The sequence below is a fragment of the Athene cunicularia genome (genome assembly GCF_003259725.1).
Source record: "Athene cunicularia isolate RWA chromosome 26 unlocalized genomic scaffold, athCun1 chr26_part1, whole genome shotgun sequence".
Taxonomy (NCBI): domain Eukaryota; kingdom Metazoa; phylum Chordata; class Aves; order Strigiformes; family Strigidae; genus Athene; species Athene cunicularia.
Genome location: NW_020799136.1, coordinates 1,872,864 through 1,900,570, shown reverse-complemented (window position 1 = coordinate 1,900,570; position 27,707 = coordinate 1,872,864). Strand labels below are relative to the sequence as shown.

At 52.5% G+C, this 27,707-nt stretch overlaps 1 protein-coding gene across 1 annotated transcript in view; it reads left to right on the top strand.

Moving 5' to 3' along the window:
* Positions 1-573: 573 nt before the first annotated feature.
* The window catches only part of PLXNA2 (plexin A2), a 105,219-nt gene continuing 78,085 nt past the window's right edge, over positions 574-27,707 (top strand). Inside the window, exon 1 of the mRNA XM_026864207.1 lies at positions 574-704. Coding sequence (XP_026720008.1) covers positions 612-704 — 93 coding nt within the window. The 5' untranslated portion in view covers positions 574-611. The remainder of the gene's footprint in view (positions 705-27,707) is intronic.

The window sequence follows — 27,707 nt, the reverse complement described above, 5'->3', positions numbered from 1 at the left end:
CCTTGCAGAATCCTGCAAATTTGGAACTCATGGGATGGCAGCACCGTCTCCAAATTTTGAGGCAGGGATGGTATTGTAGGAGGCTTCTGTGGCAGCAAGAGGTGATGGAGATTGTCTAAGACATCATAAAGAAGTCATGTGTCTGGAGAAGAAAAAAATCTCTGCTGTGTCTTGGCCTTGTTGTGCTGCCTGGGGAACCTTGGCGTCTTCTTTTAGGCTTCTTTTAGAGAGAATCTACAAAGTTTACAATCTCTGTTACTCTTGAACACCCGTGGTCAGTCACAGCACACCGGCAGCCTGCGTGCTCCCCTTGCGAGTGCAAAACTTTCTCATGGATTGAGGAAATCACCTCAACTTCACTGGAGAAGGAGCCTTTGCTTTAACTCCTGCCCGTTGCTTGCTAGCTCTTTCCTCTGTCTCCAGGTTGCAAGCTGAGATTTTGAATTAGATTCCTTTTCTTGCTTCATCCTCCTCCCCTCCCTGCCACCCACCCCCCCCAAAAAAAAAAAAATAAAAAATTGAATTTGGCTGCTATGAAGTCACCTGTAATCTGTTTGTGCTTCTTCCAGATCCGAGCAGATGGTCCTCCCCATGGTGGAATTCAGTATGAAATGGTGACAGTTTTCAAGGACGGGAGCCCAGTCCTTCGAGACATGGCCTTCTCCATCGATCAGAAGTATCTGTACGTCATGTCAGAGCGACAGGTAAGGCGTCTGCTCCCGGAGCTCCCCGCTTGCACCTTCCCTCCGTAAGGAGCGTGTTGTTGGCGCACACGGAGCCGAGGTTGCGCGTTGAGCCCCGTGGTGCTGGGACCAGGACGGGGTGGTGGGGCACCAGCATTTGCTCGGTTTTATCTGCCTCTGACCAGAGACTGCCATCAGCGCACGGGGCGGAGGGTTGTGCCCACTTCTGTCTGCAGGCGTTGGGAACTGAGCTGAGCTGCCGCGGGGGAAATGTGGTTTGGGGCTGTGAACCATCCCTGCCTGGCTAACGAGATCCTGCGCCACGAGAGTTACGGCCGCGCTCCCTGCAGCGAGGCTGGCAGGCTGTGGTTTTGCATAGCTTTGAGCATCCTTTATGCTGGCTTTACCTATTTATTTATTTATTTACCGGGGTGTTTTAAGCGGTTGGGAGCGAGCACTGCCGGCACGCAGAGGCGGGACCAGACGTGGGGTGGGTACGTGCTCTCTGCCAGCAACGTTAACACCGCGTCTGCGCTGTGCGTGCGCTGCCGGGCCAGTTCTGCTGCCGCCCTGGAGGAGGCCCCGGACCAAAACCACACAACCAGAATGGTTATGGAAGGGATTTACAGCCGGATGGTCCACAGGAGTCTGTTGCTTAGGGGAGCCAGTACAATGTAAATAATCTGGGACCTTCTGTTCTTCCCTGAGACAAGAAAACACACCAAGTCCCCACCATTAAGCCAGACTTCTGGGTTCACTGACTCTGATGAGCATTTTATTGGCTATTACTCATGACTGTATAATTCAGATTAATAGAGCCAATGCCTCGTGGGTGGTGGAGACAGGAGAAGGGATGCATCTGAAGATGTCTGGATGCTAATAAATTTGTTCTGTGTTGAGTTAACCCTCTGGTCACTAACAGCTTTCCCTGTCTGCTGGTAAACAAGTATCTGTCCTCCCTCCCACCTGCTCTGAGAGATGCTACAGAGAGGTATCGGTGTGAAGTGCTCAAAGATCTGCTGATGGAGGTAGAGAGCGAGGAGCTATCGTAGCCGCTCACCTTGCACTAGGGAGCTCACAGCTCCTCCCAAAGCCAGCAAAACTGTTTTCCTAACCTGTGGCAAACCCCAAAAAATTGGCAAATACTTCTCTCGGTTATAAAGTTATTTAAAGCCAGGGAATAAATACTTTTGAAGAGTGCAAAGTCTTCTCCCTGCTGAAAGACTTCACTGAATGAATCCCTGTGGTTAAAGGCGGCATTTATATATTTGTTATCGCAACTCAGTGACAGAAACTGCCATGAACAGCTGCAGATTTAGGATCCCCATTCCAGCTTGGACTTGAATTAGGTGGTAATAGTGAGGATCTGTGCAAACTTTGAAATCAAATTATTTTATTAAAATGTTGACATTGTGGTCATTTTCTCCAGGAGCCATGCGCTCCTTGTGCTTATGCCAGGGAGGAAACGATCCAGCGTGTATCTCAAACAGTTGAGGAACCGTTTTCCTTAGGAGGAGAATCCGGTGGGAATGCCTCCAACTCATCTTTTATGAGGCGAGAGCATCTTAATATTCATCAAAGTGCTAATTTGCTTAATTGGGAAACAAAAAGATGTGAAGAGAATGAGCAAATAATAGAATATTCCTGGAACATTAATTCCATTTCCATCCACGGCTCTGGCAAAGCACGTGCTTTGGGGGAGGCTCCGGGAGCGGGGGGACACCGTCCCTCATCCCTTGCAGGACGCGCTGTAGGATTTGCCTTTTGCCCTTGTGTTTTGCCTTGCTGCGTGCTTTGGGTCCAGAAGTCCTCACGTGCTGTTCCATATGGATTTTGTCGGCTCCTGTGACCCCATTGCCCTAATCCTGGCGATGTGATAGTTCAGCAAAGTGGAGAGGAGAATATATATTTTTCCTGAGTGCTATATAAAGGAGCCTGAGGATTGAAAAGGGGTCGGTTCCAAAAGAAGGAGAAAGGTCCACCAGCTTCAGAGGGCTGAGGCTGCAAATGGTGGGAAGTGCCCTCAGAAGTGCTGAGAATATACAGTAAAAATGTCTTCTGAAGTCTTGAAATCTGGAAAAAAAATGAAATTCTGCCACAGTAAAATAACACAGAGAGCAGCTGTTCTTAACGTTGATCTGCTGCATGTTAACATAGTGGGGGAGGATTGTCCAGAGCCTGTGATTTTAAATATCTGCTGAGAAAAACAGGATACGTGCCTATGTCAAAACACATCTCGGAAAAAATGCGGTTGTTTTGTGGAATTTGGGTGAGAAACGTGAGCTCCCCGGTACGGATCGGCAGCAGGTCCTGGGCTCCCGCGGGTGTGGCGGCAGGCACAGACCAGCGACGAGACGCGACGCTCCCCCCCCCCGTGTCGGACCGTGTGTTTATGCTGAACAAACTGAGATGTGTGGTTGCTGCCCAACAAGGAGTAGATGCAGAATTTTGGTATGAAGCCCATCTTCCTTCTGTGCTAGCAGCAGCTAGGATCAGCTTTATGCTGAAACGCATTAGGGAATGTAGTCGCTTCATCCTAAAATCTGGAGTTGTGGTTGTAGGCACAGTCCTTCCCCGCTCCCCCTGGCTCCTGTCCCAGCCCCGTCTGTGCCTCGCTCCAATTTATCCGCAGTCCTTTGGAGCTCTCCGTGAGCCATTCGTGTTTCATTGCCAACTTCTTCCAAAGCAGAATATTTGACATTTGATTTCACTCCCACAAAGCACAGAAGCAACAGTTGCACAGCCCAGTCCGGGGGAGAGAAGGATAAAGAAACTTTGCTTCCAGCTACTCACTCTGAGGTCTTTAACCACATGATTTAAGAGTGCTTGTTAGGAGCTTTTACAAGCTCTCTTTCCCCTGCACCTGGTTTCAAATAGTTCTTAGGGCAAAAGAGGAACGATCCTGACCCTGACCCTGAGAAATTAATTTCTCAGCATTGCTCTAGCAAGCAAACCCTGTTTCTGCCCGCAGGCTGAGCGGCACTGGGGTGGCACTGGAAGCTGCGGAGCTGGAGCCGTGTGGCGTTGGGGGAGCTCCAGGGGTGCCAGGCCGGGGCTGGGTGTGGGGCTGCCGGGCCCTGGCAGCGTGGGACCGAGCTGGAGCAGCCGTCGGTGCCACGCTGGGCACGGCTGTGGCGAGAGGACTTGCGCTGAGCTCAGCTGGTGCCCAGCGTGAGCTGCCTCTTGTTCTTCACGGGCAGACAAATTCAATTAACGGTTTCTATCAGGGGAAAAAAAAAATCAACAAACCCAAACCTACAAAATAAAATACTGACGTGGAATCGGTAGCGTTGCTGTCGTGAGGGGCTCGTCGGCTGCTTCGCTGGCCTCTGCTGAGATGGTGAGGTGTGAGGGCCCCAGCGATCAAGCAGCAGGTGAGGGGTTAATGGCAATGCAGGGCAAAGCCAGTGACAAATGCTGTGGGGCCACCAAGACCCCCCAGATAAAAAATCTTCCCATTTTAATGGTGAGTCTGTCATGGAGCCCACACCAACAACCCTTGCATGTGCAGAAAAGCTTCTCGGATTTCTTGCTTTCAGGGGGAAGGACCGAGGCTTACAGGAAAAGTGCTGGATATATCGAGAAGTGGCTTTATAATTCAGTCCTGAAGCATTAATTGTCTGTGTGTCAGGGAGACGGGAGCTTTCTGAACGTAGGAAAGCTCAGTGCTTTGCAATTAAATAAGTCCTGTAGGACAAGAGCGATTTTATGCCTCCGAGGCTGCACCCCCTTTTCCCTCGCTGTCTCTGCTCTGGATTCACAGGCGGCAGGTTGACTTTGCTCCCACGTCCACCTTCAGCAATCGCGAGCTAACCCTGTGAGAAGTGGTGGGCACGCTTCAGCACGGAGATTTATATAAGCATCAGCGGAATTGGGGCCAAAGATTTTTGCAGCTCTTGATAGAAGAACAAATTTTGTTATTTTTAATCTGGGAGTGAGCGGAGGCTCAATCAAACGCATGGCAGGCACCAGGGCAGGGATTGCCGTCTCCAAAAGATTTTACCACCTAATCAAGGGCTATAAACATGCAATTTAAAACAGCTTGAGCAAAATACTTGCAGGGCTTGTTGGAAGGAATATCCCAGCGCTAGCGAAGGGGAACGTGGCCCAGCAGGTCTCTTCCCTGCCCGAATGCGGGGCTGTAAGCCCGGCCTGCCCAGGCTCCGCGCAGCCGCAGGTGGGGATGCGGGAGGCAGCAATGGGCGCAGGGTGCTGGTGGGTGCAGAGGAGCCAGACCCTGGGGCAGGCACTCCCCCTCCTCTCATCGCCTCTTCCCAACCTGCAGACTCACTGTACTAAGATGTATTTTTCTTCCTTTATTTCCCAACACTTTTTTTTTTTTGGTCAGGTAATGCTGTATCATTTGTTTCCGCTAATCCTGTAAAACAGTTTGATGAAGTGCCGAGGTCACGCGATGTGGGTTTGCTCCCTGGTGGGTGAGGCAGCACCTTCCTAATGAGATACCTGGCCGGGACGTTGCAAATGCAAAATTCATCATCCATGAGCATCCTCCAAAATCCCTGCACATTTCATTGCCTCAGAATCGCTGCTGCTCTCAGCTCATCCGTAGTTCCTTTGGTGGTTAATTCTGCCACAGGGGGATGATTTCATTCTGGTTTTCTACAGCATGTAACGGAGCAGCATTCTGCTCTGTGGCTGGGAACCTCACCAGTCCCGTGGTAGAAATAATAACACATAATCACCCAGTGAAATGCAGATAACATCAATTAGCACGGCAGAGCTCAGAGGGCCGCGGACCTCTGTAGCCTGACATGTGCTGAGGAATCCTTCGCTCCTCCCGCGAGTACCAGATGCTCCGCGTGCGCGGTGCTGGGCCCCCCGTGCCCGTCCCAGGGTAACCTCGCTGTAGGGGGAGGCGAGGAGGGTTTAGAGGGTGCAAGGCTGATGTTTTGTTGGCTTTAAGTGAGCACTCGCTAGAGCACCTGAGCTATTTCTCGTGGCTGATGTGACGTTTTTACACCCGGTTGATGTAGTTCAGAGACCCTTATGCGGAGCGTTACGAGCTGCGCTCCCGCCCGGCGCTTGGTGGGAGGCAGCGATGATTGATGCCGCTCCCTAAAGATTCCCCTCACGTGGTGAGAAGGGCACGGCGGCGGGGAGAGCAGAGCTGCTGCTGCTCTAAGTGATGGGCCCCGGGTGCTGGGCGGGGGAGTGTTGGTCCCTGAGCTGGGGAGCCTGAAGGTTATTTGACTGGAAGAGGTGGAAGGGGACGGTTTATGTGCCTGCAGGCCCTTTGTCCCAGCCTTGTCTCTTAACCAGCGAGGAGCAGCGCTCTGGACATCATCACCGTGCGTGCAGCAGCGCTGGGGGCACTGTCCAGTATGACCAGTACTGGCCTGGCTGGGAGGGTGGCTCGGCCGAGGGCGCGGGCAGCGCTGCCACAGCTCGCTCTGACCTGTTGCTTTCCCTCCGAGTGCAGTTCCTCTCTCCCTCCTCTATATACGTCATTGTGGCTTTAGGTAAAGAAACTGTCTTTTAGTCTGCTCTGTTAGCCGTGAAATATTTGCGTTGCAAATGCTCCGGTGTCAGGAGCTGCAGATCTGCAGGAGTCTCTGAGGATAATTTGTTGGGCGGCTCCCTGTCCTGTAACCCCGAGATGTTTTAAGTCCTGTGAAAACTGCTTTGCTTTGGGCTGAACTTTCCAGATGCTGATTGAGAGGGAGGCAGGCGGAGGCTGCCCGGATGATTTAGAAGAGGTTGGAATTGGAGTGAGGGCTGAGAAAAACAAGGAAGTCCATCAATTCTGGAGTAGCGAGGCTGTAAATACTGATGGTGTCCTGAAAAGAACTGAGAAAACACAATAAAAAATGCAAGAGATGTGGATAAAAGGGTCTGGAGTCATCAAGAGGGAAAAAATGAACTGATTAAATTTTTAACTACATTATCTGCTAGTTGAACAGCCAGTTAGCTGGACATAATCTTATCAAAGTTTGAACCACTGGGACGGGGAGAAGGGCTCAGCTGAATCCCACTGGAGGTGTCCAAATGCCTCCCCTGAACTCTTCCACCCGTGGCAGGTAACTGTGGGTGCTGTGGGGCTCCCCGGCCCCGTGCACGGCTTGCTTGGGGCTGGTGGGGGACTCACTGCAGCTCTCGGTGTCACCAACCTGGCTGGGACCTGCTGCTGCTCCAGCACGTGGGGGTGCAGAAACACCCTTGGCTCAACTTGGGTTCCTCCCCCACCGCTGCCAGAAAGGTGTGGAAGAGCCACAAGCTGGGGCAAAGAGGGAGCAGGGGAGGAGGAGGAAAGAGTGAGCGCAGGATGGGGAGAGAATCCCCCCGAGCACCGCGGTCCTTGCTGCAGCCGAGCTGCTGTCCCCGAGGCAGGGCCGTGCTCCGCGGGGAGGTTTCACCAGCTCCTCTTCCTCCATGCTCATGCTACGCGCCCCTAAAATTCATGACTTGATGCAGGTTTTTTTCCCACATTTCTCCCTGTAGTGAATGAAAAATAATTAATAAATTCTGCTAAAAACTTGTCTGAGCTCAACAATATCTTCCTGACAAGAAGGATGTGTTAATTAACACCAGTTGGGAACTGGTAATGTTGGGTTGATGGTTGGACTGGATGATCTTCAAGGTCTTTTCCAACCTAGACAATTCTGTGATTCTGTGACCAGAACACCGCAGCCGGGCGGGTGGTTCAGGGTTCTGTCTCCTTTTCCAGCCCGTTTGTCCAGCGTGCAGGGCTCTGGCCACGCTGTGGCTGCCGCGCCCGGGTCCGGGCTGGTTCCGGTACGTTCCTCCAGCCCCAGAGCCTGGAGAAGTTTATGTACAGACACAAAACGTTCAAGCATTCAAGGGTGTGGAGTTGAGTCTTCGAGGTAATGAATACTCAACAAATAAACTTTCCTGGGAGAAGTGGTAAAAAATGCCTCAATGTAAAAATTAGGGTCAGTGGGTTTGTTTTTTCTATGTAAGTTATATTTTAGACATTGCTCATACGGTTGTTTCTTTCAAGTGCTTGCCAGGTTTGGTTTCAGGGTTTGTTTGTTTTACTTTGTTTTTTCTTTGTATTAGTCTATTTTTTACCCTGCCAGTCACAGCCACAGGGTTCCCATGTGTTTGCTTCGGCATTCGCTTCCCTTTCCAATTCCTTTTCCACAGACCTATTGTTTAATTTTCAGGCAAGCAACCACAGTCCTGAAATATTTCCAGAATTTCCCTTACATGCACGTACACGTGGCCCCCCCCCTTCTCCTTCTCAGCACACCAGAGCCTCGGTTGTTTGTGAGGGGACAGTCGACGTCCTCGGTAGCGGCGGGAAGGTCTCATGTCCCTCCAGATTTGATGCCGCCACCCCTACTCCATCTCGAAAGCAAGCTGAGGCGCCTGTGGATGATGCTCACGATCACGGCTGAGCCTGAGCAACCCGGGAACGCTGCGGGGCTGTGGGTTTGCTGTGGGATTTGTGCGTTTGGACGGACAGACGGACACAGTCTCCTTAACAGGAGCAATGAGAGAGGGAGAGCTGGATTCCCAAGAGAAAATTACTTGAAAAAGCGATCTGAAATTCACACTTGGTGCTCAGCTATGAAATTTAAAAGCAAACCTCAGATTCCTCTTTCTCTCTACTAGCTAGAGCTTTGAAAACTTTTTTTTTTTTTTTTTTCCTTCTTCCCCCCTAATAGTTTGTCTTCTCGGCAAATGAGTTTGGCGGCTAGTCAGCTGGTGAGGAGGAGAATTGTTCACACCGGGCGCTAACAGAAAAGAAACATAACTCACAATATGGTGAGGGGAGTTCTGAAATTGCACAAATTATTCTATTTTATACTTTAATTAGTTTGAATTAGCAATGGGAATAGATGCATAAAATGATCCAGTGAAGGGTGAAATGGAAAAGGGGATATGGTATAGAGAATCACTTTATTATTATGAAGTTTGCAGGAAGTTAAGCGCTGACGATGTGCAGGCACTTGCCCTGCGGAATCTTTTCCCTGTGAGCTCAGAGCTGAGGACTCTGCGAGGAGGGATGACGAGTCGTCTCATGCAGCCCTGCCCTTGGGCCCGGGCTTTGCATCTGCACCCCGAAGCCTGGGAGGCTCTGGACAACGGGGCAGTGTTTGTGGTGGCTGGGAGTGGGATGGGGGGCAGCTGAGCCCCCTCTCCAGCAGCCGCTCTCCAGGCCTGGCTCCTGCCTCTTCCTGGAACCTCACTGTCAGCACCAGACTGAATTCTGTGGCTCAGAGGGGCAGAAGGACTTACGGGAGTTCAGATCCACCCTGAGTCTTAACCTCCGAGCGTGTTTTGCCATTTTCTCTTTTTCCCCTTAAGATTCTGAGAAGTTCTGCAAAATCAGACAGGCTGGGTTTTGACTTTCGGTGTATTTTTGTTTCATTTCAGATCACTTGAGGGAAATAACACCCACAAACACAGATTCCTGTAAGAATTTTGAAATGAGCAGCACTAAAAAGCAGTCTAAGTCCCAGCCCAAACCTCTGAACACAGTCAACAGGACCCTTAGGCCAGTCCGACTGGTACAGCTCTAATGCAAACAAGAATTCAGCTTTAAAACCAAATCCCCACCAAAGCATTTGAAAAGTTCAGAAACGCTCAGGAAAAAGTTCCTGCGGATTCCAGATAGGTTGAAAACGCTGGATGTGCCCCAGGGGAACTGGCTGCAATGGTGTTGCAAGCTGGGACTAAATATAAAAGTTTAGGCTGGTTGCAAAGCGGAAGAACAACTGTTTGTGGGGTTTGCTCTTGTTTTCCCTTCTCCTTCCCTGGCAAAATATTTCTGCTGCTAGAACTTTGCTGTAGCAAAAATGTTGAGTTTTTCTGGAGCGTGCCAGATCGTGGGCATGGGAGAAGGCGCAGGGGTTTCTTTGGGCAGCCTGGGACCTTTCTGGAGAGCTGGCAAGGTCAGCATCCCAAAAGAAAATCCTGAGCAGCAAAGCTCCTGGCCAGAGCTGTCTGAGCGAGAAGCCCCTCCAGCCCCCAGGGTCCCTCCAGCCCCGTCCCTGCCCCGTCCTCGGGAGCCACTCGATAACTCCGGCGTTTCTGGCTGATGCTGGCGAGGAGAAGGAGCTCCGTTAATAATCTCCTATTTATTTTAGCAGCGAGCAGGAATGTGCCCGGCAGACTAAACACTCTGGCCTCCCCTCTGCGCCGCGGGGTGGGGGGGCTGCGTGCCAGCCCCCGCCCTGCCCAGGGCTCGGGATTTTCCCCTGCCAAGTTTGTTGGGGGGCGGCCGGAGAGGAGCACAGTGTCCTCAGAGCGGGAGCGGGCTGCAGAAATAACAGTGGGGTCCTGAAAGTTTCTGTGCAGGTGTATAAACCAACTCATTTCTGTCGTAATTAAGCTTCGGGAGTGCTCCTTGCCTGGGGAGATTGTTGTTTTCCCTCTCCCTTTTTCCTCTGCGCTTCCCTGCCTGTTTGGTTATCGCAGCTGCCTAATTTTCCCTGGCTTCTTTGCAGCAACCACCACCAGCCTGTGAACATTTTGCTGCCTGCTAACAGATTGATCCTCCCCAAAGCCCTCTGAGATGCAGCAGCCATCTCGCTTTTTAGATGAGGAATTCAAGCACAGAGATGCTATGTGACCTCTCCTAAGTCACACAGGAAATCTGTGGCAGAGGAGGAGATTGAACTGAAGCCTCCCAAACCCTTAGTCCCCTAATGAAGGACCAGTCTTCATTTCATCGCTGTTCTGTTCGGTGCTCTGTAGCCACGGTGAGGTGGATGTAGGAAGAGAAGGCTCTGGTCATGGTTTGCAGTGACAAATAGTTTACAAAGTCCTCATCAATGTGAACATCACCTTCCCAGCTGCAGTTAGTCCTCAGGACTCTCAGCAATGTACCTTTAAAATAAATAAATCTCCATAAACCAGCGATTTCAGTGCACAAAATCACTTTTAAAGCGTTTAACCTTTGTCAGTAAATCCCCAAAGGGGGATGCTTCTCGAAGGCGATGCTGTAGTGCCACACAGGTGGCCGGGTACTCGGGAGCTTGGGGAGCGTGTTCCTGTCCCAGCAAAGCGGCTGGAAGTGGCTGTAGCCGGCGGCGTGCTGCCAGGCTTGACTGAGCAATGGGTTGATCCGTCGTGGCAGCCCTCAAGTTTCAAACGAGATTTTGTGTGCGTTGCTGCTGCCAAGCTACACCTGTGAGTTTTAATAGATTGTGGGTTTTTCTTCTTCCCAGACAGGGAACTTTTTCTATTTTCCTCCAAACCTCCTTGAACTCTGGCAGGGCCAAGCTGCTGGTTTTGATGGCAAAAACTGAAGCTCGGGTGGGATTTTGCCATTTGTGTCTTGCAGTGCCTACGTTATATAGAGCATGTCTGCAGCTCTGTCCTTCCCAGGTACAAACAGAACAGCACCACCGATTTCTGCTTTCTTCTTCGTGCAGGGCAGAGTATTTTGTGCTTGACACTAACCCGAGGAGGGGCTCAGCCAGTTGGTTTCCGCTGTGTTTGCAAAGGGCTGAACAGATGCAGGGCCACTCTCTCTAATCCAGCCTTCCCACCACGTCTGCTCAGCTTTCTTCTTTAGACAAAAATTGGAGGTGTTGGGTTGGGTTTTTTTTTTTTTTTAAATCAAAGAAGTGGCAGGAAAAGATTATGCTTCAGTTGATCGTTAGTTATCCTTCCAGTCTGCTGACTGTAGCCCAGCGAGCTGCTCAGTTGCAGAGGAGTTGGCACGAGCGTTTCGGAGCGTGCTGGAAGCTGGCATGTAAATACTGCTTTACCCAGCCTTCAGATGGAGCAAAATAATGTTTCAAATGCGTGTTACTGAAGTCAGGGCAGCCATGGACGTGGCACTGGAGGAGGAGGAAGGCTTTAAGGTGGTAAAGGAAGCCCAGCACACTCGGCTGACACCGGCTTTGGTTGGTTATGGGAGTATTTTAAGTGATGAGCGCTATTCTGAAGTTGTGCCACCAAAAACAATGACACATTGCCTCCTCCCCTCCCTGGCTCCACTTCAGAGTGTGTCTCTCCAGTTTCTCTTGCAACACATATTTATCTGCTCTGTGCCCTTATGGCTGTTTAATTAGTATTCGTGTTTCCTTTCAAATAGAAATTGAGTTGAGTGCTCAGAGAGCTGGAGCGGCTTGCACTGCGAGCGCGTCACGTGGGCGGGATGGTGCCTGCTGCTCTCCTGCACGTGGGATTGAAAGACCTGGAGGAGACCAAATTAGGTTGTCAAGACATCAGAGATGCTTTCAAATAATTGAATTAAAAGACGGATTTGGAATCCTGTACCAGCAGTGGAGAAACGAGAAGATTTGAGTAGTACAGAGGCCCAGAAACAAGACCCAAGCACTGAGGGTCTCAGCAGCGAGGGGGTGGAAGCGCCAGGGGGCTCCGGGCTGCCCCCAGCCTGGGCTCACAGTGACCCAGGAGACAGTCGGAGGCAGGGACGTGCCTTTTGCTCCATTAGGGACACCCTGAACGATCCTGGTCAGCGCTGGGGACTCCAGAGCGCTACCGTGATAGAAATTAAAAACCCAAATGGCCAAAGTCAACTTTGGTATTTAACATTTAAGGTAGAATTGGGGAAATTTGCTGCCGGCCGCCAGCTGCTTCTCTTGGTGGTTGTCTGGGCAAAGGCTGCATGACGGGGTCAGCCCCAGGTAGGCTCAGCTGCACTGGGCACGTGCTACACGCATGAGCATCTCCCATCTAATCTGCCGTAATCGGATGGTATTTAGCACCCAGGCTCATGAATGATAATTTCATTGCCTCCTAACAAGCCACAGTTGTTGCAGGCTTCTTCCCATCCCTTTAAGAAGTGACTCACAGGCAGGCAACTGTCAGTGTCTTGGATGCTATTAATATCTCCATAAGAACAAGATGATTTTTTTTTTTAATTATTTTTTTTATTTGGGGAGGATGGGTGTTGAAAAATAACTCCTCCTTCTGTGGCTGGGCCTTTGTGTGAGCGAGCCGACAGTCCTGCCCACTAAAAGAACTGGCTTATTATAATCCTTCCATCCAAAAAGAGCTGACCACACTAGAATAGCGTTAGTGGAGAAACTGTGCCAGGAACAGCATTCCTGTGACTGTGGAGTGTGCAAACTCCAGTTGTTAGTCAGAGGCAGGATGGATTTTTCCATTTTAGGTCTTTGCTTTCAGTGCGCGTGGTCCAGGCTGGTGGCCTGGGACCCGGCTCAGTCCCCATCGTCTCATCCAAGCAGGATGCTGGTGGAAGCATTGAACTTGTGGGAAAAGCATCCCTGTAAGGCAGCAGCCTGGTCTCAGGGGGTCTGGGTTTAGGCTTTGCATAGGCGTGGGTTTGCTGCAGCAGAGGATGCTCCATTCCAGAAAAACTGCGTCTCATCCAGCGAAGGACCTTGATCCATCCAAGCGCATAAGGGGGTGGCTGGCTGAGGGCTCTCGCTGTCCTCACGGGGTGCGGCGGGGCTTGGGACCGCAGTTCCACCTGCCACCACCCCACACGCAGAGAGAGACACCCCTGAAATAGCCCCCGGTTCCCTCCGGGGATGTCTGCAGGGCAGCACTGCACGGGAGCGGTGCTGCTCACCCCCGCTGGGCTCCTGGCCAGGGGAAGGAGAGGTGAGAGTGCCATTTAGATCCCAGCTGGCAATTTCCTATCCTTTCCTAATGGACTGAATGTGGTCCCCATAACTATAAATTTTCCTGTCTTGGGTCAGTTGAAATTGGAGACTTAATACTATAGAAGGGCAGGTTTTTATTTTATTTTTGCGCTCTGTGTAATCACATTGATGGCAGCGGTGTAACAGTCTTGAATTATGGGTGACCAGAGAAAGAGAAGGCATCTCCTTAGCTCCCTGTTGTTATTGTCTTTGGGTGCAGAGCAAAATGTGTAGGCTCCGGGCTAGATTGTGTAAATCTCGTTAGAAAGCCATTCCCAGCTAATGAAACCCTGGGAGAGAGGGATTTGGCTTCCCAGCCTTCAGCCTTGTAGCAAAGGCTGGAATAAATCCATCTTCAGTTATGTGTAGGCTGTTCTTCCCTCTCCCCCATTGCGAGTGTGTATTTATTGGTGGAGTCGAGATACCGTCGGCGTTGTTTGAGATCAGCCGCAGGTCAGCAATTTGTTGCATCTGCACCTGAATGATTGCGAGTGACAATTATCCTCCCTTAAAAAAAAAACCAACAAACCCCAAAACAAAAAAAAAAACAAAACAAAACACCCTAGCGTGCAAAGAAATCTCACCTGGTCTTTAATCCTTCTATGGAAATGGCGATTAGACATGTAAATAATTATACCTCCCCCACTGCGAGCCCGCTCTGCAGCTTGCTTGGCAATATGTATTAATTCAAGGGGCCAGAGCTGTTAAGGAAAGCTGTTGAAATGAAGGATCTGAGATAAATGCATCTCATCTTTCCCTGCTTGTGTAGGCTGAGACTGTGCCTGCCAGAGCCATAGATCCCACTCGGGGTCACGTTTGTTTGGCTGTGACTCTGTTGCTCTAAGCTTGGGTTTACCAGCTCCTACTGTTTGAAATGCGATTGTCTTTGTCCTCCTTTGCTTGACGGCCATGATGGCGTTTTTGCTGAAGTTTTGAGCACATCTGCTGGATTATTGGTCCGATTAAGATAAAGATGTGGCAGACGCCTCGTGACGCAGACTCAGGCTTCCCGCTCCGGCCCATGTGCCTGGACCTGTTCCTCCTCTGCGGGTTACGGGGGTGGTTTGGAGACCCCGACATCGAGGGCCCGCTGCCGCCCGTGTCCCTGCAGAGATCTCCAATCCCTCGTGCTCCAGCCCGTCCTTGTACCGTGCCTTCTCTCCCCATTGCGGCATCTCGCTGCGGACACCGAAGCAGGAATGTTTATTGCTCTGTTCTCTGCTTTTCTCTTGTTTCATCTGTTTGGTTTTTTTTCTCACCCGCCTTGCCTAATGCACACAGACACAGGGGAGCTTTTTTTTTTTCCCCTCCGTGTCTGACTGGTCTAGATCTTGATCAGGGTTTGCTGTACTCAAGCATCTGTTGGATTTTTTGCCAAGCCCGCAGGGCTGGGGACGGTGCCCAGCGATGGGGACGTCCCTGGGCAGAGCACAGCACCGCGGGCGTTTGGGCAGCACGGAGGGAATTGCTGGAGGACTCGTCGCTGCGGACAGGCACAGGGACTGCCAGACGAGCTGGTGGAGTGTTTCGGGCTATCAGCACTGGGTAAATGTGTGCTTGCTTTCACGAAGCCAACTTTCTGTGTTTGAAAGCAACCTGGGAAATTTGCTTGGGTAACAAAAGGTGCTGGTGGAAGCAAAATCCGCTGTGTCTGCCTGTCGTGGAAGGGAGGAAAAATATAACATATAGCCCTCAGTAGGGACTGCACGCAACAGTTGAGCTGGAAATTCAAATCCAGTAGTGCAGAAGCATCCAGGCCCTTCTGGGACAGCCCGGGCTGCTGGAAATATTTGCATTGTTTTGCATTCGTTTTATCTCCTGCCTGTCCCAAAGAATAGAGGGTATCCTGTGCGTATAATGAAGTCTCTGAAGGTTTGAATACTTTCTTTTTTTTCCACTCTAACTAATCTTTTTTAATGCTTTACTGCCTCATGTTCTGTAATTGAATGCGTTTTATTTAGAAAATAACATTTAGTGCCATTTTGGATTTCCAATTATTCTTCAATCGGACTTTGAGGGCCTGATGTCTTTGTCATTTCGACACGCACAAAAGATGACAACATCAGAGCAGCCAACAACAAATTATTTCCACTACTGATTACTCGTCTTGGAAGTAAAATATGCGGGGCCAAATTTAGTCTCAGCATAAATCTACTGAGATGAATTAAAGTATTAAACCCGCAGCAAATTTGTCCCATGGCTTCCAAGGATGCTTGAAGAAATCAGAGCAACCACAGCCATCAGTGAAAACCACCGTGGATGTCTCCTTGTTGCAGCCACGAATGGGAACGGCTCTGGGTTTTTCATACAAAATGTCTGGAGTCGCTCTGTGCTGCAGCGCCGACAGCGCTGACGTCTCACCTCTTCAGCTCCCGGCAGAGAGCGAGTCTCTCCCACAGGATTTTTGGGCATCGGAAGCTGCCAGCGCCAGGGAGCCGGCAGCTGCCCGTGTTACCTCCGGGAGCCTCCTCCCTGCGAGGTGAGACGGCTCAGTCCGGCCAGCGCGGGGACACGCGGGCGCTCTGGGTGCTGGGTGCAGGGAGGAAGGACCAGCCTGTCTCGGTCCCGCTGTCGGAGGGTTTCTCCAACAACCAGGGAGTCTTTGGGGTGAAGCGGGGAGACTCAGTGACACTGGAAAAGCCTCCAAAGAATGGAAGCTGCAGCGATGCCGACTGTCTGTTAGTGTTTGTGACGGGCTTTAGGGATCTTGGTGATCCCTTCTGTTCCAGGAGGAAAAGATGAGTGCCATCCAACTGTGAATATATTACAGTAATGACAAGTTTTCGTGTAACTTGTCGCAAAAGGAGAAATTACTCCCACTTTCTGGGGGTCCTTTGCGGCGAGGACACAGCAGTTTCATCTGCATCTGGAAGAGCTCTAGCGTCAGGGCTGGCCTGGGGTGAAGCAGCTAATGAACCGCGCGTGCTGCACGGCCAGAAGGGTCTGCGTGTGTTCGGAGAGGGATGGAGCGAGGGCCCGTGCAGGACTGCTTGCTCCGGGGCTGAGCGGCCCTGCGGCCCGCACAGGGCTGATGCTCCAGCTCGGTCTCTGCCACGAGAGCTGATGGATTCCAGGAGCTGGAGGCTGCGCCTGGTGCCGCGTGAGGCTTTTCTGCAGGACCCCAAACCAACAATTTGACTTTTTCCGGAGATGGGGTTGACCTGAACCTCACTCTGTGCCCTCACCCCATTTCCTCCTCCTTGCCTCGTGAGGTTTCCTCTGCGGGCTCACCCGACCCGTGCTGCCATGCCCGTGTCCTTTGCCCAGGTGTGTATGTGGGCAGCGGTGCGTCCCTCAAGCCTTCTGCCCTTCCCCTGCCCTCACGAGCTCCCTCCACGTGGCCTTTCACAGCCTGGGAATCAACACAGAGGAGTGATGATGTTCCTGTTTGTCTAAAGTTGTTCTTTGAGTCTAAAGGATTACTTCAGGGCTCCTCTCCAGCTCTGAGAGGGCGAGTCTGGTGCCTTATCATACAGCGAGACCCCCAGGTGACCGTGGGCAGGGTCTGCCCAGGAGGGCAGCTGGTGCTTTGTCTGTGCGCGTCCCTACGGGAAAAGTCAATTGTCTTGAGGCTTCATTGCAAACAATATCTTAAAGTCCAGCCCGTCCTGGTCCCGTGGGGGTCTGGGCAGAGGGTGTGCAGTGGGTGCCTGCCGTGCTGGCCGCACCTGGCTCGTGGCGGGACCAAACGCGACGCCTTAGGATCGCAGAGCAAACCGCGTGTTTCGGCAGCTCTTTGTTTTCCTCCATTTTGATGTGGCCCCTGGAGCTTTTGCCAACACCTGAGATGTTCTTTTTGGTAATCACCCCCCCTCGCCAGCGTGCCTGTGCATGATAACGGGGCTGGTGTGCTACAACTGCCGTGGGACAGTGGTTTTCTTTTGGGGAAAGGGCTTAAAACTCATTTTCGTTCAGAATTAAAGACTTTGGGATATACTTAGGAGGGTTCATTTCTCACACTGGTGGTCAGGTTCCTAAATTATTTTTGACAGGCATATGTAATGATATACAAATGGGGAAGTGATGGAGTAGCAGAAAATTGACTGGCAAGGACAGTGTAATGTAGTTAGAGAAAAATACTTCCTAAAAGCCGTGGAGACTACAGCAGTGTTCCTGGAGCAAACGAGTAGTAAGACCATGGTCAGGCTGTGAAAACAGTAATGGTACAACTCCGTGACCTTTAAAGCTACTTAGGACATTCAAATGCTTTGGGTTTTCATGACTCTGTAGAATTACACAAACCAGTCATGCCTGTGACTTTTCTCCTAGGTTCCTGCAGCATTTAAACAATATGAAGAACCCTGAAATGGTTCACAAAATGGAGAATCAAGGGTTGTGTGCCTGCCTTGCAGTGTGCAGACCTTCATGCTTGGCTACGGAGAAGAGCTGAGCGGGGTCTGGGATGGCTGTGCTGGGTCTCCCCCGACACTGCCCCAAGCTCACTGTCCCCTTGGGAGAGCAACGTCCCACGGGACGTGGGTGTCCGAGGGATGAGCCCCGCAGCCCGCCCAGCCAGGCTCCCGCTCCCCAGCCTGGGACGTGTGATGGTCTCCCAGGAAATCAGGCAGAGGTAAGCGGGCATCGCAGGAGCTGGAAGGGCTGGGAGATGTCGTTTTCTGCTCGGCCCATTCTCTGGGCAAAGCTGCTGTTGAATAATAATGTCGGTCACTCGCGAGGTGCAGGGCAGAGCCGAGGTTGGGCTATTTAAATGATACTCGTGTGTGCCAAGAAAACAAACAGAAAGGGCCAGTCAAAGCTTTTCAGTGTCATTGACACCCTCGGACGTGCCAGGGCCGGGAACAAAGCCGGCATTGTCGGCGCAGCACAGCCTGCGAGTCTGTTCGGAGCGGGCAGATGCGGGGTTGCCCACCCTGCTGTGCCACGGCCAGTTGGCCACGTGGGATCCTTTTCAAGGTGGGTGGCGAGACACGTCCTCCCGTGCAGCCCCGGGCTTTCTCCTGAGCAAGGAGGGTAAACAAAATGTGGCCTCTGTGTCCCCATGCGTGCCAGGGGTGGCAAGTGGCCAGGCACTTGAGGGGGGGACGCTGGCAGGGCAGGGGTGGGGAGAGGCCGTGTGGCAGAGGGAACTCCTGCTCTGCCTCTGCGGCGGGCAGGAGAGGGGGCATCAAGGCACCGGCCCCGACAAAGCGTGCCCCAAGCATTTCTGGGCAAATCACTGCAGCCCGTGTCAGCGTGCCCCTAGGAAGTGCTGTGTTGAGACCTCGAGGCAGAGCAGCAGTAGTTCACCGAGGCAGCCCAGGGGGGGACACGGGGTGCTGCTGAGGCCGGGCTGCAGCCCTCGCGCTGTGCCCCATTCCGCTGCGCCGGTCCCTCGTCCGTAAACTGAGGATGATGTTTCATCCGTGTCTGGGAGCAGCTGTGCTCTGTTGTTCTGTGCATACACATGTTGCCCATTCCAGCAGGGCTCCAACTCCTCTTCAAGCTCCCGGGCACGCCAGAAACGCGGGGAACGCGCTGTCGTCCGGGGCACCGGGTGTTGGTGACCGTCAGGTGCGGCCGCGGGGCCCTGGGGGTCCGGCTGATTTTCACCCTCTGGGTCCGTGGAGCAGCGGAGCGAGGGAAGGGTTAAACACGGGGCCCCACTGGGGAGAGGGAGATAACCAGTGTGGCAGGGGAGCGGGAGGGAGCCGTGGGGTCCCTCGCTCTGCAGTGAGCGCTGGGCTCCAGCTGCCTCCCATACATATGCTGCTCATTTTTCATACCGAACACAGCTGCCGCCAGCATCTCTCTCCTACCCCTGTTCCTGCCAGTTTTATGAGAAAAGAATAAAGAGGGGAAACACATAACTGCAGAGGTTCATTTGCCAATTGTCAGGCTGCCGGTGCATCAGAAATAGAGTCATCGGTCTGCTTCCCCCACCGCGCCAGGGCTGCGCAGGCATCTTTTCATTAGCAGCATTATTTATTCATGGCCCCCCCAAGCTGCTCTCCTTTTTGGAAGAAGGGACCTGCTGATGCTCCTGTTTTTTCCAGGGTGGCTTTGGCCTTGATTAGCTCGCTCCGCATGTGGGTGGGATGGGAGAAGCTGCCTTTCCTAGAGACCGCAGCCTCTACCCAGGGGTGAAGCTCTTCCCCTCGCCTGCGGGCTGCGATCAATCAGATCAGCAGGCGCAGGCGTGAGTGGTGGGGTCTGGCCGACGCTGCCGGCTGTCCCTCTTTCTTTAGCTCCGTAATTAGAAGCTCTCAGAGAGAGGGAAGAGAGGTCACGCATGGAGTGGGCCTATTAACCCTGTCCCTTGCCAGCTACCCTGCAGAGAAATGCCCTTGGAGCAGCTGCTCCGGCGCAGGCTTCCAGCAGGAAGGCAGCTGAGGGGAGGGAAGATCCCCTTCCACCTCCGCCGCCCCCCACACAGGTGGGATTTGCCTCCCATGGGAGGTTTGCAGCTGAAAAACACAACGCTGGGGACTAAATTTTGTCCAGAAGTCTTGGCAGCCTCATCTCTGTCATGCGGCGGTGAGAAGCACTGTGGTGGTTCCCAGTGCCCCCTCCCCTGCAGGGGGCGGGAGACAAAACGCAGGTTATAAACCCTCTGGTCCCTCTCCTGGTGCATCCTGACAGATTTTTGGCATTCCCAAGTTGGCCTTAGTGAACCGATCTCCTGCAAGTCTGTTCAGTGCCATCTACTTTCAGCCTCCCGGGGCAACGAGTTGCACGTTTCCATAGCTGGGAGGATCTTCTCCCTCATCTCCAGCCTTGCTGGAAACCGAGGGCTACCAATTTTCACGCAAGCTGGTTATTTTGTGGTTTGAATCAAAGTCCTTTCAACCCCGTAGCTTTTCCTAGAGTCGATCTTTAGGTAAACTCAGCAGCAGTCTGCAGGATCCCCCTCGCAGTCTGTTGGGTCTAGTGCTGTACTGACGCCAGTGATATTTATGGAAATATATGCAGAAGTTCCTCAGGCTCTGATGGAGCAGAAATAGTTTCATGGCATTATTTGCCCAAAATGCCACTGTTTTGAGTGCTGTATCCGGACAGTGAGAAGCTGATGTCAAAGTAACTGTTTACAGCCAGAGCTGATATGGCTTCTAGGGAAAAGTGACTTAGCATTGCAGCACTGGGAGCATTAATGCAGCAATTCTGAAGTTTATGTCTAAGCTCTGAGCTTCTATCACCTCTGCCTCTCGTCAAAGCAGTGCCACAGCCCCAGAGCTGCTCTTTGATTCCGCTTCTCCCATGCAGCAAAACAGCAGCCCAAGGAAAAGCAGGTAAAGATGAAAGCTAAACTCTTCGCCCAACCTTCTCTGGCTACAAAAACTGTTCCAGCTTTTATTTCAGATAATGGGAGGCCCTTGGTACGTTTTCCCAGTTTCCCAGGGGCGCTTCCAAGCCGCAGGCAGCGGTGTTTGCTCCGCGGCGTGCAAAGGGAGGGGAAGTGGGTGTTTAAAGCGCTGACTTGATGGTGGCACTGAAAACGAAGTCATGTCCCAACGGATGGAAGCGTTGTGGGGAAGGTTTGATGGGTGAAAACCACCATGTTGTGACTGGTGACCCACCGAAACCCCTAATTGCGTGTTTAAAGTAAACCCCAGACGAGCGCTGTTTCTTTTGCCTCCGTCTTGGCAAGTTGCCTTTGGCTTCGAGGGCTCCTATCACTCATCTTGTGGTTAGCTGGTCAGGAGTCACCCTAGTAGTTAGGAAAGGAATGTTAAAGGCCTGTTGTGTAAACCAACCGCTGTCTGAACAGACTTTGTTTTCAGTGTAAATCTGCTGCAGGGAATGATTTAACCTTCATTTATTCTCCTTTTTTTTTTTTATTTCATTAAATAAGATTTATACAGGTATAGTATTGGAAAGGTCATCCATCCCCTGAGCTGTGGGAAGAGCTCTGCGCATTCCTCCCTCTTCACTTTCCTGCTTTACCCCTTGTTTCGCGGTGGGAAAGCACAGAGACTGGGTTTTGTTGCCTTCCTGGAGAGTTAATTTATATCTGCATGGTACACACAACCCCCTCGGCCCTCCTGCCCCCCCATTCCCACACTTACTGAATCCCCAGGCTCAGCAGTATTTCAGCTGGGGTAACCAGGACCCCGTGCAACCGCTGTGTAGCCTTTCCCCGAGGGATGCAATCGCATCCCAGCTGAGGGAATCGGCGCGTTATTCCACTCCTCTCCCTGAGAAAACAGTAGATGATGTGTCTGGTGCCTGCAGCAAGGACCTGGCCTTGGGGCTGGGGCTCTCCGGCTTGCTGCGCTGCTGGCCAGTCGCTCTGTGCTCCTTCTGCAGGCCGCTCCTCTCGTAGCTCTGAAATGAGCTTTTCTGTGTTCTTCTTGTTTATCCAGATGTTGTAAGGCTGAATGAGGTGTTTTGCAAAGATGTTTAAGATCCCGTAACAGCAAAGCATCAGTGATCTGTCACGGCAACACCGGTGTGGTTACAGTCGCGCTCCCCTCAGGCGGGCTGGGCATCCAGCTCCGGGCACAGCATCAGTGTCCCTGGGCACAGAGAGAAGACCCCATCCAGGCACAAAGGCTCGCAAGCCGGGGAGGCAGAGCTGGAGAGGATGTTTTGCAGCTTTCCTAGCAGCAACCTCTTCTCCAGGGCTTTCCTGAACCCAGAGAACAGATGGTTGGGCTGGAGGCTGGGATGCAAGGACAAGGGGCTCTTGCTGACGTTACCTTTACCAGAGTGCCTTTCATCATTAGCATGTAAATGCCACCAAGCACCCAGGAATTATCCATCTATGATCTCTTCATTAGAAGAGGCCTCTGATCAGGTTAATCTCACTTTCCCCGTGTGGAAAGGAGGATGCTGAGCAGCTGTATCCACCCGCAAGGGAAGGTAGAGTGAATTTCTGAGACGGAAGGATGCTGCGAGCATCAGGTTTTGAGTGAATCGGAAGTGATTGCTTTGGCTCTTGCACAGAAATGCAAGGGCTGAAATAGCGGCCGCTGATGGTAGTAATTGAGACTAATGGGACTCGTCCTCTGCAGCAGGTGCCCTGGAACACGCGTGCGGTGGATGCTGGTTAGCCCGGGTCTCCTGCGGGAGGGAGGGGAGCGGTGGAACCTTCCAGCCTGGTGCGTTTTTTCAGCCTCTCAGTGGTCTGCTCTCCCTCTGGGGAAGCAGAAGCCAAAGCAGTCATGGGGGAGGGTGGAGGAAATGTGTTTTAACAGTAAATATGCCCTTGTTATTTATCAATGCAGAGTAATTGAAGTAATTTCATGTCGCTTTTAAATGCAGCGCCTAGGGATCTAATCTATCTGTCTAATATTAATGGGTAATATTTGGTTGCCTCATTCATTCATTACTGTTTTCATTAAGACTCTAATCCCATTTAGGAGTCTGTTTGTCATTTTAAACTCCTCTGTTTTATCTTAGCCTGCCACAATCCTTTTTAACAACTTAACTGAATTCATGAGTTCTAGGCTAGCAGCTTGGGGGAAGGGGCCTCTGCTGTCTAGCATGTGGTTTTTATGGGGAGAGAGGAAAAACAGACGGCTGAAGGCAATTGCAAGCAGCAGGCACTGAGCTTTCCTGTGATACACACCACTGAGATTTAGGTCTTTCATAACAGATCTGGATGTCTGCGTTTCAGAGCGTGGAGCTCCCTTCTCTGACACAGGGAGTGCATTGACACCTCCTTTGAAGCCTCCATCATTTCCAAACCAGTGTAAGAAGCTGCTCGGAGTGGGGCCGTTGTTTATAAATGCCGGGGGTGTTTCCAGACGTTCCCTCCAAGCTATCCCCACTTCCAGTCGTTATCCCCTTGGGGTGCTCCTTTACCCCGGGGCCGGGGAGGTGCTGCTGAGGGCTGCAGGGATGGATGGGGAAATGTTAACCCACAGGACATCCGTGCTGGGGCAGATCTTCCATTCGAAGCTGCGTCGGTGCGGCCGGTACCCACCGGCGTGGTCTTGTCCCGGTGCTGCGAGCACCCCGCGGGAGATGGGGCCGGGGCACGGCTCTTTGCTGCAGGCAGCAGGAGAGGAGGTTTGTCCTGCTGTAGCTCATGTTGAAAATATTCCCAGTTGGGGCTCTCCGGACCCTACCAGCATCAGTCTTACGGACGGCACGGCTGTCTTCTGGCCAAGTTTGCGTGGTCTAGGGGATAGAGTTAACAAAACCCTGGCCTTTGTCTGCGTAAAGCCCTGCAGAGCATCGCACGGAAGAAATAAGGGGATTTCTGTAAAGTGAGCTGAGATCCTCTCCCTGCGGAGGGAACAGCAGAGCCTGAGGTGTCCCTGCCTGCACCATCCACCGTGAGCACTGCGGACAAAAGTAAACACCCACTCAGAGCTGTGACCGGGGCGTTTCATGCCACCGCCTGATGCTGGGGCTCCGTCCCCTGCCCCAGCTCTGCTCCCAGCCGGGTCCCCGCGCCCAGGGGCTCTGCAGTACCCGGGAAGTGCCCGGGAGGCCTTGGCAGGGTCCCCGCGGTGCTGCCGGGCATCACCTGTAGTGCCGGGCGGGCAGCGGAGCCGGGCATCCCCCGCGCTGCGAGGCGGCCAAGTCTAATTAGAGTCCCAGGGAATCGAACCATTGTGCTGTTAATGATTCTCTGGCAACGTTCTGACTAAAACAGTAATTTTAATAAGCACAGCCCAATTGTAAGTGTTCGTTGAACACCTAATTACATTGGTTATAACTCCAGAATTATTCCGAATTCTATTTTTGCCCTTTTCTTGCAAAACAGAGAGGGAAAGAAGCACGCACTTTATAATTATTCACCTTAATTAATTTTCTGAGCTTCTGTTAAAACTTTTAAATGACTGCAGGGAGTGTGCTGTGAGTTACATGGCAGCAAAGCAAAGCCCTGAACTCAGAGGCCATGAACTGATGCGAGATAAAAGTTTACTGTGTTGGATTGATCCCCACCTGAGCCCAGAAATTTGGAAAGCTGCTCCCCTTTTATCCTGATTAATTAGTTCCCCTGAGGCCTGGACTAATCACTGCTGCTCATTGGCTGGGTGGCCGTGGCAGGGTGGTCTCACAGAGCGGCGTGCCGTGCATCAGAAAACGGTGCCAACGCTTCAAGAAGCCACTTGGGGTGGCAGCAGTGATGTCCCCTGGCTGGGATGCTCACATGTGCCACGGGGCAGCTCTGGGCACGTCACCCCCTCGCCCTGACATCCAGGACGAGCCCCGAGGGACCTCCCAGGGACCCCGGCCGGTGCCAGCACCAGCGGCACACGGAGCTGCGCAGGGCCAGCACCAGCAGCACGTCTGGAAACAGGCTGATTTCCAGAAACTCACTTGAACTTTTTTTTTTTGCAGACGAGAACAAAACCGCGGCTCCCCTGAGGCGTGGTGGTTTTCCAGGGGAGGAAACGCGTGGATGTGTTGCAGCAGAACCTGGTTTTCATGGTGGTGACCTTTAGCATCTCATTCCTCATTATTAGTGTGTGTAAACATTTATCACATTACCCCCTTTTCCTGTCAAGTGGAGTTTCTGTGGATCAGTTGTGTGGAAGAAGAGAGCAGCTTAGCGTCCCAAATGGGACATATCCTCTGCTGAGGACCCCGTGCTGCTCAGCTGGGGGCACCGGGCTCCCCGAGCCGGCACCGTGCGGGGCAGGAACCACGGGGGAGCTGGGCAGGAGGGAGAGTGCGGCTGCACCTCTGTGGTCAGGTGTGACCTAATTCTTCAATCCATAAATTCTGCTGCATTTTCTGCTTCCAGAAGCCTGTGTAAACACTTCAGCCAGTGTTTTTATTTCTACGCTGGAGATGAAGGAATCGCTTCCTGATCTTGTACGTGCGCAAGGTTTTCCCGCCGGCCGGGTCGCGGTGGACACGCGCAGCTGATAGAGGCGGCCGGGTGTCCCTGGCCCTTCGCTTCCCAGATGCAGATGGCCTGTGCGAAGCAGGAGGGAGGGCTGAGGCTGCCAAGCCACTTTGGAGCAGTGGCTGCCACACGTGCGCTGGCGCTGGCGTGCCGGGGGCCACCTCTGAGCACGGGGTGAAGAGCAGCGCGGGATCCCAATCGCTGCGCCCGCTCCCGCGGAGGCACGGTGGGATCCAAGGGAGGGCGAGGGGCTGGGACACCCAACCCGGGCGGGTGGCACCCTGCCCCTGGGCCACCTCCTGCACGAGTCCCCTCTGAGGCGAGAGCAGCATTGTCTCCTGCCAAGGGCAGAGGAGGAGCTGCCAGGTTGAACAGACCGAGCATTCTATGGCCCGTGTTCGAGGTGAAAACCCATTCCTCCTCCTCCGGGTTTACATGACACTGTGATGCTCCTGGGAGTGGGGATGGGATCTCTGCCTGGCACTTCGTTATTCCAACAAATCTCGCTCAGATGTTTCAGACTGGTGCAATGATGAACTCGAGGCGTGGTAAACCGCAGGAAAGCATTTGTCTGCAGGAGCCGCTGTGCCAGAACACGAGTCTGCCCCGAGCCCGAGTCCTGCTGGCTGCTGCTGGGTTGGATGGAGGAAACTCTGGCTTGAGGACAATTTTACAGCTTGATCAAGACTTACTTTGGGGTATTTTCTATTTTTTCACTCTTTCTTGCTTCCCAGAGAAGGCTGCCCTTCCTTTCATCCCGTCCCTCAGGAGCCCAGCGCTGCGCACGGCGGGTACCTGGGAGCCAAGGACACGGGTATGCTTGGAGAAGGTCTCCTTACGTGTTAAGAAATCGATCTGGTCTCCTGTGCTCAAACTCAGCTTGTCCTCCTAAGATGCTAATGTGGTTCTTACAGCAGTAAAGCCAAACTCATTGAAAAGGTGGCTTGGATCAGAGTTTAAGGGACTTTTCTCCACGTGCATCTGCAGCGCTGTAATTAAATAATCCCTTTGTAGTCATGGAAACATTGTCTCTGTGTCCTCTCCCACTCGCTGCTTTTCTGCCAAAAGTTACAGGCGTTGATTTGGTTCTGACAGCCCTTCGGTAGCTCTGATAATCCTTTCTCTGCTGAGCGGAGTGGGAGAGGAGAGCCAGGCCCTCCGGGAGCTGCCGTACCTGTCAGAACTCCCCCTCGCCCGCTCCTCACCCGGGTGCGAACCTTCACCCACCGCAGGGACCCAGGGCTCAGGCCCCGCTGGAGCGGGGATTCCTGCCTGCGGGGGCTCAGCAGATCTTGGGGGATGCTCCTCAACACTTCCCAGTTAAAACGCTCTCCCTTTGCCCCCTTCTCGAGTCCTGGCTGCTGCCCCATGCGATGCGCTGGCCGCATCCCCCTCCCTGCTGGGTCTTCCGTGCTCGCTGCTGGCATCAGTCGTAGCGTGTCCGAGATCTCCCCCAGCTCTGCTCGAGTGAGAAAAAGTCACCTCCAGGTAGGACTTTCCATCCCACCTGGGGCAGGTTGGACCCACAGGAGTTGCTCAGCAAAGCAGCAAGTGCTCGTCCTCGCCAGAAACGGCATCCCAGGGGGACTCCAGATCCGAACACTTGTGAGTGAAGATGCAGGGAGGAGAAACAGCGGGAAGAAAAGCCCGTCAAACTTTTTTACAAGCCTCTGAGAAAGTTTGACTTTATTTTCCCCAGCTCTGTCACCCTGACATGTTAACGGCTGGAACTGATGAGTCCTCCTTGCTCCTTCCCACACTTTTTCATGTCTCCTGCAGCAGCACAAAGTGTTTTTTCATGAATGAAGGGAAGAATAAAATCTCATTGGAAAGTTCATCAACTTTGGGCTCCTGCTCACTGAGTGATAGATAGCTTTAATTACATTGAACTAGTTGGCATCTCTACTACACTCCCCAAAGTCATTAAAAATAGATTTTTTTTTTTGTTTGAACTCCAGCACCCGGAGGGGTCTGCAGGCAGTGTGCCGTGGCGGCGGGACACCCCGGGAGCTGTCTCCAGCTGGGGAGGTCAGAGGCCTGTGCTGGTAGCAGCCGTAAGCTATGGAAACTTTGCTTTGTTTATTTTATGTATTTATTTATTTGGAACTGGATTCTCACACTTGTTTTCTCAGGGGGCTGGCAGAGTTTGAGTTCATGTGTTTTGGAGAGTCTGTTGATTTTTTAAAAATTTTTTTTGCTGATGTTATGGGTCAGGCAGTAAAGGAAGGCAGTAATGAGACTCTCATTTAATTATTGAAGAGCAGGTTGATAAATAGGGAACTGAAAGACTCAGCAGCAGAGTTTGGGCATGGACAGAAGGAAGAGAGGCAGCAGTCGGGCTGGCAGGAGGAGGGCTCTTCCCCAGGAGCGTTGGTTTCTTGGCTGGTGACCTTCACGCAGATGCTCCTCAGCTCTGCCCAACTGCTTCATCGCTGTGCATGGGCTGTGGCCACGCGGGTGTGGAGCCCCTGTCTCCCGTCCCCTCTCCTTACCCCGCCAGGACTCGCTCCCGCTCCAGCGGAGCTGCGGCCTCGCCGGTGTCCGGGCTCCTCCGGGAGCTGCAGGTGAGGCCGTGCGGGATTTGAGGCTGCATTTGGACAATTCCTGCATGCCTCTGCTTGGCTTCGGGACCTCTCGCCTCATGTAGCTGGAGCGGGAATCTCAGGGTGTCCAAAGCTGGCAGCTGGTTTGGAAAGCTCGAGCTGC